A 9,945-nucleotide genomic window follows, 5' to 3' on the forward strand; every position below is an offset into this window, starting at 1 on the left:
GGGGAGGAGCAGCGGCACCAACCAGGTCCAGGTGCCCCTTAGCCATCATCTTGAACACGGGACTGGTGATGTGGCTGGCGAAGGCGACTGGAGCCAGCAGCACGGCGGCCGCCACCCGCCTGGCGACCCGGGGCTGAGAGGCCAGGGCGGCCAAGCCCACGGTGGTGCCCTGAAAGGGGGGGGGCAGAGGGGGGGGGAGGGGAGAGAGGGAGAGGAGAGGAGAGAGGGTGGGGACTCGTACACGTCCTCGTACACGGTGCACGGCTGTGGTGTTTCACCACAGGGCAGCGCAGTCCCGCAACACACATACAGACATATACACACACAGACACACAGACATATACACACACAGACACACACGCACACCACACATGTCCTACCCGGACCGCTTCCTTCGCCGTTCACAGCAATCAGCGCTCCTCCCCCTCTCCCGTTTCAACTCCCTTTCCTCTCCTTCCCTCTCCCTCTCTCCCTTTCGTCTCATCTCTCTCTCTCTCTCTCTCTCTCTCCCCCCATACGAACCCCCTCTTTGTCCCTCTTGCCTCTTCATCTTGCCTGGGAATATCCCACGAACAGCATGTCGGTGTCCTGGCCCGTCACTTGCGCAACCAAGTCCAGCGAGGCAGGCAGGTCCAAGGATGCATGCTCGTCCCAACTGAAAGACCAGAATGACGCCACGTCGGACGGCGCATCGGGATCCAGCCGGGAATGGTTGCGAGAGAAGCGGTTGCCGCGGACGTTAGCGAGCCAGACATCGTAACCTGGAGGCGAGGATGGATGGATGGAGGGGGGCAGAAGGTGTTGTAGCCCATGGTACGTGCTCTGTAAGGATGGGTGGCGTTGGCGGGTGGATGGATGGATGGATGTGATATAAAGCTGGGAGTGGACTTAGGGGATGAGCAAAGGGATGAGGAGGCAAGAAGTAAGGGAAAGGGAGCCAGAGCGGGAAAGGGAACGAAGGAGTGGAAAAGGAATGAGAGGTGTGGAAGGGGGTGGGAGGGGTGGACGGGTTGGGAGGGATTTTGTTGGGGAGGTCTTTGGGGCCAAGCGCTTTCCGTTTCCCGGGGTGTGTGGAATGCGGGACGTGGACGTACATATGCACGCACTGCCGGTATTGCCACACACACATTTGTCTTTTACAGCAGTTCCAAAGTCCCCGAGTCCCCCGAGGTTTCCAAGTTACCTGGCTGCCAGGTGGGCTCTTCAAACCTTTATAACACACACATACATACATAGGTATGTTCTTCTCCTGACTGCTACTCCTGCCCTAAGTCCCTGGCCCTGCTGCTGCCGTTTGCCTGTTTGAGAAGAACTTTCTAAGTCGCGACTGCTGCAACGTGTGCGAAGTAATCCATGTTTAAAAACTCTTCTGCCATTCAAGGAAAGTTCATGGGCGTGTTATTGTATGTGCGTGCGGAAATGGGCAAGTCAGGACGCGGTGGATGTGTTGGATATCCTGTGTCAATCCTGCCCTTCCATACCCGTTTTGACTTGCCTGCGTCTGCAAGTATAAATGCCAAGCTGCGGTTCGGACCCATCGCCACGAAGTCAATTGAACTGCCCATTAAGGGATGGTGAAGGAATACTACCGGCTTGCCGCCGCCGGCTGGGACGGAGAGGACAGGCTGGGCGCCTACTGCCGGGCTTGTGGACGCCAGATTGGTTTCGGAGGCGGTCGTGGCTGCGCCTTCGGTAGAGGCGGTTTGGTCGTCCGACGATATTGATAATGACGGCGACGACGGCGACGACGACGACGACGACGACGGTCCGGCCGGACGGGGATCGCCGGGCAGCTGGATTTCGGATCCTATTCGGAATAAGCGGAGGATATAGCCGTCTTCTGTTTCCAAAAAGTGTTCCTCCAGAGAGTACCCGTTTGTCAAGACCATGTCTGGCGGGTAATTAATGGGGTCGCGATGCGTGATGGTCAGGCAGGGAGAGCGGAACGCGCGATTCGGTTTGCCGAGGTCCAGCAAGTGACGGGATGCGGAAGCAACGCTGTCGCAGTGGAATTGCATCAATAAGACAAAGCCGTGAAATTTAATATAATATTTGGATAATCATGATTTGTTTTATTTTATCACGCCTTCCCGGCGACCGCGAATGCCATTGGCAGCCCGACAAATGAGCATGCATGAGCATGCATAAAGTTGAATATCAGGTTGTTTTAAATAATAGAGCGAACTAAATAATGTATCAACTTACTTGCCATGGTCTCCCAGGGCGTTTGTTGCCGGAAGCCGGCGTTACGTTCGGACGTTGCTTGCGGGTCAGCGGGGCCGAAGCGCTGGCCTAACAGCCATACAGCGCTCACCAGAAGCACCAACGAAGCAAGAGGAATGCAGCCATACCTTAAGTTAGAAGACATTTGGTTTGCTGCGTCTCGAAAGGGCCCTTGCTGGTATTAGTATGCTTGCTTAGTATTGTTAGTACGCTTGCGGCATCCGAATAGATCAGCCCGTGCTGCTTTGATCCAGAGATTTGGCCTTTTTATCAGCGACAGTTGCCTGGGCACACAGTCGTGCAAAATTATCGTGCAAAAGCCATACGTGGCAGGACGAGTGAATCCAGACACGCTTGATCCTATGACATCGTTTTTCAAAGCTTCTACAACGGAAAGTCCGAAAAGCTCTGCGTTGCGCTTCGGGTCAGAGAACTGCAAATCGTTAAGAGCAATTCCATTTTTGGATTCGCTCCGAAGTCACGCTATGGTCCCTTCTATTGACGCTCCGAGGCACACCTTTTTTGTGCAATACACCGTCAAAACGTTGCCAGGACTCCTTTATTCTGTCCGGCAAACTTAATAGACGCACGGCAATTATGATCGTGTAACTTATATTTGCATCTATTAAAGCCGGGTTGGACCCCCGAGCAAAACCCTTTACCAGTGAGCAGCGAACCCTTTATGACAAGTAGCCAAAGTCTACATATGTGTGTATAAGGGTACAAATATCCCGGCCTGAGACTGGCCAGGGGCTGCTGCCCAGCCCCAACGGAGAGAGAGTTTTTGTGTATGTGTGCGTGTGCGTGTTACCGGGCAGTACAGTGTAATCTGACAGATAAGTGTAATCTCTCAGCCGTTAGGGCAAACCCCCGTAGAGCCACGGGTCCTCTGCCCTACACAGGTCCTTCATATCAGGAGATCCACAGCCAACACCAGTGGACCCGCGGACAGCCTCTTCCCCCTCCCCTTCCCCTCCCCAACACTATAATAAGCTGAGCCCCTTGCCTACCTTGCCTACCTGGGCCTCACTATACCGGCCTAACTACCCCTGTCTGGGGGCTACCCCTGTCAAATTCGCCCAACTGGGGACTTTCCTCGGACCAGTTTGATGAACATGAGCCGGTGAGCCGGCTCGGCACCAGAACTGGACTGCTTGACGACTCCTGACGACTCAATTTAACTTCAGCACACTACCAGGACATCATCCGACTATTAACTGCGTGACATAATGTGTTCGCCCCAAACCTCTGCTGCCGTTTTATTATTGTGCCTCACGTACAGGCTGGATTTCCATACCAGTCAAGCTACCCCAAAAAGCTGAAAACACATCAATCACACAATTTTAAGTTGGAACGGCAGAGGAGACGGCATATTTCGCATGAAAAGTGCCCTCTCTTTCTGCATGGGTGCTGCGCTTGGCGTGGTGGGATAGGGCCACCCGTGGGCCAGCCAGTCAGCACGGCCGTCCCGAGGGAGGGCGAAAGAAAGAAAGAGAGAGAAAGAGAGAGGAAGGGAAAGAGCGCGCACAAAGACGCCGCGGCCGCCGCAGTAAGAGAAGCAACACCAAAGTCGTCTATCTAGCGCCCATTCAGTTCCACCCTCTAGTCAGCAATGGCGAATGATTATTGGGAATTAAGCAGCGCTGCGAGCCTGTCCCGCAGTGCCTGCACGTCACACAGCAGCTGTTCGGGCGCGTTCCAAAACGCCGCCAGCACCCCACGCTCCAATCGGGACTGCTCCGACTGTCGCCGGTGGCTGTCCAGCAGCATGTTTTGGCGGGAGACGAACACTTGGATGTCCGCCAGGACGCGCTCCACGTCGACCTTGGTGCCCGCAAGCTCGTTCTCGAACGCCTGGTCTCGGAGCACCGGCCACGCTTGTGCCTTCTGCCCTGCCCGTGCCGACCCCCCCCCTCCACCTCCACCACCACCACCACCGCTGACACCACTGCGCGACGACGCCGAGGTCGAAGACTGCTGCCCGGCAGACGCCATCATCTGCGTCGTCTGCTGCCCCGCCTGCGGTTGTTTCTGTATTGTTGTCTGCTGCTGCACCGAGTCGTTGGCGAGCACCAGAAGCTGCTGCTGCTGCTGCTGGGGCGATTGCGCCATTCCCGCAGGACCCGCCAGCATCTGCCGCAACTCCTCCACGCGGCGCCGACCCTCCGAAACCAATTTGGACAACTGGCCTGACACTCGGTGGTGAACCTGCTGCTCCAACCGGCCCATAAGGCCTAGCACCGCGTCCACGCCTGCAGCTAAGTTCGACACAGTTCGATGAGCCGGGTCGGACAGTACGCTATCCAAAAAGGCATTGCCCGCCGCGCCCGCCGCCGCCGCCGCCCCGCCAAAGCCGCCGCCTGCGCCACTGCCGGCTGTTCGCGGCGACGTCAGCGACTGCGTGGCAGTGAAACCTCCACCGCCACCTGGCCCACCGCCGCCGCCGTCCTTGCCCTGGCTCAGGCCGCCGCTGGCAGCGCCGCCGGCGGCGGTGGCAGCTGCCGCGTCCGCGGCCGCCTGCGCCGCCAGGCCTGCCTCGTGTCGCTCCTGCAGCAGCTGCAACCGCTGTCGCTGGCAGTCCAGCAGCGTGTACGCGGAGCACAGCGCGTTGTCGCCGCCCAGCAGGGCCTGAGGTCCGCGGTCCGTTGCCAGAAGCGCCTGAGCCTCAGCTCCCGAGGACAGGGAACGGAACTCTTCCACATCGGCCGCGGCAACACGGGCGGCCTCCTCCAGTTCACCGCACACGGCGCCCAGGGAGATGTACAGGTCCTGCAGGGTGCGCCGCTCCTCCGCGCGAATCACCTATTGCGATAGGTGGAACAGACAGGACAAGATAAGACAATTTAAATCACGGACAACAGACATGAGCACATCCGCCTATGTTGGGAACAGGAGGAAGGTGAGAGTGAAGGTGAAAGGGAGGAAGGAATAAATAAACTGAACAGTAAGTTCCCGAACCCGTGCAGCGAGATGATTGGACCTGGCCCCCCCGACCCCCCCCCCCGCTTCCACCTGGACGACCTCCGTCCGTGACCACTGCTGCAGCAGCACCTCCAGCAGCTGCCGCTGCAGCTGTGTCATGTAGCCCAGCTGCTGGTGCCGCAGCAGCCACAGCGCCCGCTTCACCTGCGCCGTGAACACGGCGGCGAGCTGGTCCAGCAGTGTCTGCCGCTGCTCCCCGTCATGCAGGCTATCCACGACGGTTTGATTTCATCGGATAGGCCAGGGCACGTATCAGAGGGTTGAGGATAAGAGTAGTGTAGAGTGGGGGGTTGTTAAAAGGGGCTGGAAACCTCATGGATGAAGCTAAGGACGGAACTGATGGATTCAGTGGATCCGGTAATCGCGCTGTCGTGCCATCCCTTTGTCCATCACAACGTCCGGCCACCGTATCCGTGCGCATCTATCCCACCATGCGGCTCCTCGCTCCTTGCTTGCTCATCGATCAATCGCCCTCTCTCATTCATCCCCCCTCGCTGTCAGTCGTCTGTGGTTCGTTGTAACCCCCCTCCCTCCCTCTCTCTCCATCCCCCAACCCCTCTTCTTCGTCCCGGTTCTTCACCCTTAACCCCCCCTTGGCCCTCACCTTCTCAGCTGCTCCTCCAGCATCTCCGTCTCGGCCCTCAGCCGAGCCTCAGCCTCCGGGTCCAGCCGCTGCTTCCAGTCCCCTAGCACACAGCCCAGACTGCTGGCCGTCACACCGCCCGCGGTCTCGTCCGCCAGGTGCTGCAGCAGGTCTATCTGCGGGTAGAAGGAAGTCACATGCAAGCAAGGAAACAAGGAATGAGCTGCCAGCGTCCATCTGTCGGTCAGGGGGAGGGGCTCGCGGAGAAGGCGGACGGGGACATTGCCACGGGTTTAAAAAAGCGCTGTTGGCTTTCTTCCGAAGCAAAAAGCAATTTAATGGCCCTGAGCTCCCGTAGCCCACCTGCCTTTGCAGTCCCGCCAGCTCCGCCTGCAGCCGTTCCACTCGGTCGCGCATCATGCGGCCGCTGGTGCCGATGCGCCCCGCCTCCGCCAGCACCGTGGCGTACTGCTCGGGCTCCAACCCCGTCAGCATGCGCGTGCCGCTGGGCGCGAAGGGCGTATCCGGGAGGGCGCCCTGGGAGGCCTGCTGCTCAGCCAGACGCCGCGCGAGCTCGGCAGGGCTTAGCTGCTCTTTGGCCCTGGGGGGGGGATGGAGGACAGCGTGTAGTAAACTTGGACACATAGTATAGCCGTTGGGAAGAGACACAGGCGGTTTGTGGGCCGGGCGCGTGGATGGGAGGAGAGCGGGTTGACCCGCCTGTCATGTCCATCCTGACCCTGGGGGGGATGGATTTGTTTCAGGCGCTGGTGTGTGTGGGTAGGGTGTGCAGTGTGTGTGTGGGGGGGGGTAGGGTGTGCAGTGTGTGTGGGGGGGTAAGTGTAACCCACATACACTTACCGTGAGATCTCGGCAGTTATTGCCTTTTCAATTTCGCGTAGCTCGTCCAGTGGGTGCGCTAAAAGCAGCCAGCGTTCCGCGGACTTGTGCAGCAAGTCCTGCATGAGACGCGCGCAATCCTGGACCGCCTGCGCGGTGCAGTTATCAGCGGCGTTTCGGCTCGACGCAGCAGCGGTGCGCTGCTCTACAGCGCGATTGGCTCGTGCCAGGCCTTGGTCTGCTTGCTGCTGCTGCAGCCGAATGGCTTGGCTGTTCTCATGCAGCGTGGCCAGGTGTGCGCGCGTACGGGCCAAGCGCGCGTCCCCTTGCTTTATGAGCTCGTCCTGTTTTGCGATGGCGTCGATGACCTCCCGGAGCTCGGGCTCGTCTGCTAGTTCAAGCGAGAAGAGTTCTGGATTACTTAGGCGGAGGTCTAACAGCTGCTGGACTTCCTGGTCGGCAAGGTCGGGGTTGTTTTCATAGGTTGTCTGGACCTCCGCCATTTCAAAGTCCTCTGGGCTGACGTAGTTGTCCTCCTTGCTTAAGACCGCTGCGAGGTGCTGAATTAAGGGGATATGACTGAGATTAGCAAGAGCATCGGCAGCAAGGCCGTCCGCCTGGCCTGTCACTTGAAGCAACGCCATTAACGTGCAGTCGGCCATCTTCAGGCGTAGGGTAAGTGAATCTAGCTGTGTTTCAAAGGAGGCCGTGCTCCACTTCGCCTGGAAAGAGCGCTGGATTGTTAGCAGGCTGGATACTTAGGTACAATGAAAACTTGCAGCAAATTTAAAGTCCGCGAATTGCATCATCTCCGTCGAAGGTCTCCGTTCCCTCTGTCCCTCAATTCGGTTTTAGAAGGCCGTACGGCAGGTTCCACCAAAAGTATTCAATGAGTGCCAGCATCCGTTCCTCGACTTACGTCAGTTCCTTTATCACTACTAGGTCACTGTAGGGATTTAACCTGCATCTGATGTGCTCTGGCCACACTTTTCAGTAAGGCCATAACAACACTGAGTATACGCATATAATAGCTTTCTAAACTTAGAGTGCGCTTGGAATTGGGCGGAGTCAAGCAACACTTCTAGCCCAGCGGCCGGGCTTGGTTTGAAGCTACCTATTCGTGTTTGTTGAGGTGGGTCGAGATGCATAGGAATTCCCAGAGGACTCATTGCACTTTTCTGACCTCGTTCTGGAATATCCATCACTGAGTCACCTCGGTACACCGTGGGTGCATCAGCGTTCATGCCTAGGGCCCTCCCCCGAGTCTTCTTTAGGTGGAATTTGCCGTTAGTTTAGATTGCCATTTTGGCAGAACCATAATTGCCGTGGCTGCCGCCAAAATTGCTGCGTCAGCAAACCCCCCTTTCGAGGTGTCTTTTTGTTGGGCCTTGTTCGCGGTGCTTCGGACAACTCAGGCCCGCACGCATTGTATGCCTTAATATTTCCTAGGGGAATCTTTAATCCTTCCGTAGCTTTTGTTTTCGCGCAACCCTACTCCCACAGTATGACTCCGCAGCCTGCAACGTTGCAATCTGCGCACGCGACCGCACTTCCCCGTTTTCCTCCCGTTGCCTAACGCCACAAACATACTTCACAACACCAAGTCCATGGCAATTGGCGCCCTCCGTATCCCAGTCCGCATCGCCGACAGCTACGTCCGACCCGGCGACGAGCAGCGCCTCTTCCCAAACGTCCCGGAGTACCTTTGCCTCGAGGACATCCTCTCCGCCTGGCCCAGGGGCCTTATCACACACGAAAAATTCCTCCATAAAGGCACGTTTTGGCGCTTGATGAAGCGGCCGATGGCCAACGGCAACAGCGTCTACATGGCCGTCATAGATGACCCGGGCTCCGCGAACGGCAACGGCGCCGCCAACGGCCACCTTTCTGCACGCTGCACCACGCCCGATTCGTCGGCACATCGCCTTCGCAGCATGCCGGTCGACGGTTTTTCTCCCGTTCACGACGGCTCCGCATCTGACCTTGTGGGTACTGACTACATCTCTGACGTACCTGCCCAACGCAGCCAGTACCACCGCGGCCCTCTTTCGGCACAGCACTCCTTCCACCACGCGCCATCCGCTCCCGCGCCGCTCAGCTCCCACGGCTCGGCGCAGCACCAGCTGCAGCAACGCAACGGCGACTTGGTACTGCAGCCGTACCATAGCAGCGGTCCTGCCGGCCTCCGCGAGCGCAACACCAGCTACAACAGCATGGCCATCGTCCCTTCGCAGCCCTCCGGTGGCATCTCGCCTTCGCAGTTAACCCCGGGCTCCTTCTCCCTGGGTTGCGGCGGCAACGGCTTCATGACCGATCTCCTCGCCGCCACAGAAAGTCCGATGCCGCTAGATAGGTTCAAGGCCTTTGTGCGGCTGTTCTCCACACTCGGTCGTATGCGGGAGGCGTTGCGTCTTCCCGCTACGACGCCGCGTGCGGCAGCCGAGGACGTAGCAGACCCCGCCTGGGAGTCCCCCGAGGCACAAGACCTTGTACGGCAGCTTTTGATGGTGGGCGAGTGTCTGGCTAAGTTCGGTACTGCGGATTTTGTGGAAGCGCGCAACAACAGCAGTCGTGCGATCACGACCAAAGACTACGCCCAGTTGCTGCGGATGTATCTGGAGACCTACGGCGCCATCTTCCGCGATGATTTCATTAGTCGAATGCCGCTGTCCCTTCAGGACGAAGCGCTCTCTGTCCGCACGTTGCTGCAGACACGATGCGAGACCAACGACCTGCTGTTCAACCAGCTGATAAAGCATGTGGGTCAGGAGCCTGCCGCAGGCGGCGCGGTGGTGTTCAACAACTCCAACGTGACCGCCAACCCAACGAACCACATGTTGGCAGCGCCACGCACGTTTGTGAACACCGTGTCGAATGCCTGGTCCAAGGCGGATGTGAAGCGGCGGACGCAGCTCGGGGCGCTGGGCGGTGTGGCTGTGGTGGCCCTGTGGGTGCTGAAGCGGAAGCTCTTTGGAGGAGGTGGTGGCGGAGGCGGAGGCGGGAGAGGGCGCTATGGCAGACCCGATGACTCTGAGTGGGGCGGTGGCGGCAGCGGCCGACGCATCAGGTGCGAGCTTGGGTTGATACGGGGCGGGTTGGGATGGGATTGGGATGAGTTGGGCGGGATGGCGATTTTCGGATGTGGGATTTTGGTCGGTGCATGCAGTATTCGCCGTAAAATTGTCCTATTTCGTTAAGCTGGAATATGTTTTTTCCCTCCTTTCCAAAACCTGTTTTTCTTTCTCCCTAATGCTTTGGTTTGTGTGTCGCCCCCAGCTCACTTTGTTTCGTGTACACGATTTTCCTTCGCAAAAGCG

General features: G+C 58.2%; 3 protein-coding genes across 3 annotated transcripts in view; 1 reads left to right on the forward strand and 2 right to left on the reverse strand.

Annotated features, from left to right (window-relative positions):
* Positions 1-546: 546 nt before the first annotated feature.
* On the reverse strand, positions 547-1,889 carry VOLCADRAFT_57003 (uncharacterized protein; the record flags this gene model as incomplete). Its single annotated transcript, XM_002947413.1, has 4 exons — positions 547-761; positions 1,255-1,256; positions 1,492-1,606; positions 1,778-1,889. 4 exons carry the CDS (start codon positions 1,887-1,889, stop codon positions 547-549), a joined length of 444 nt encoding a protein of 147 aa, XP_002947459.1.
* A 1,957-nt stretch (positions 1,890-3,846) lies between these two features.
* VOLCADRAFT_87591 (uncharacterized protein) lies at positions 3,847-7,290 on the reverse strand (the record flags this gene model as incomplete). The annotated part of the gene is made up of 5 exons (XM_002947414.1): positions 3,847-5,025; positions 5,236-5,413; positions 5,810-5,964; positions 6,152-6,389; positions 6,650-7,290. 5 exons carry the CDS (start codon positions 7,288-7,290, stop codon positions 3,847-3,849), a joined length of 2,391 nt encoding a protein of 796 aa, XP_002947460.1.
* Positions 7,291-7,402: 112 nt separating this feature from the next.
* Positions 7,403-9,945, forward strand: part of VOLCADRAFT_120451 (uncharacterized protein) — a gene marked incomplete at its 3' end in the record, with an annotated part of 11,004 nt that continues 8,461 nt past the window's right edge. Inside the window, exons 1-2 of the mRNA XM_002947275.1 lie at positions 7,403-9,135; positions 9,340-9,695. Of these exons, the coding sequence (XP_002947321.1) occupies positions 8,236-9,135; positions 9,340-9,695 (1,256 nt within the window). The 5' untranslated portion in view covers positions 7,403-8,235. The remainder of the gene's footprint in view (positions 9,136-9,339; positions 9,696-9,945) is intronic.

Source organism: Volvox carteri (genome assembly GCF_000143455.1).
Source record: "Volvox carteri f. nagariensis unplaced genomic scaffold VOLCAscaffold_6, whole genome shotgun sequence".
Taxonomy (NCBI): domain Eukaryota; kingdom Viridiplantae; phylum Chlorophyta; class Chlorophyceae; order Chlamydomonadales; family Volvocaceae; genus Volvox; species Volvox carteri.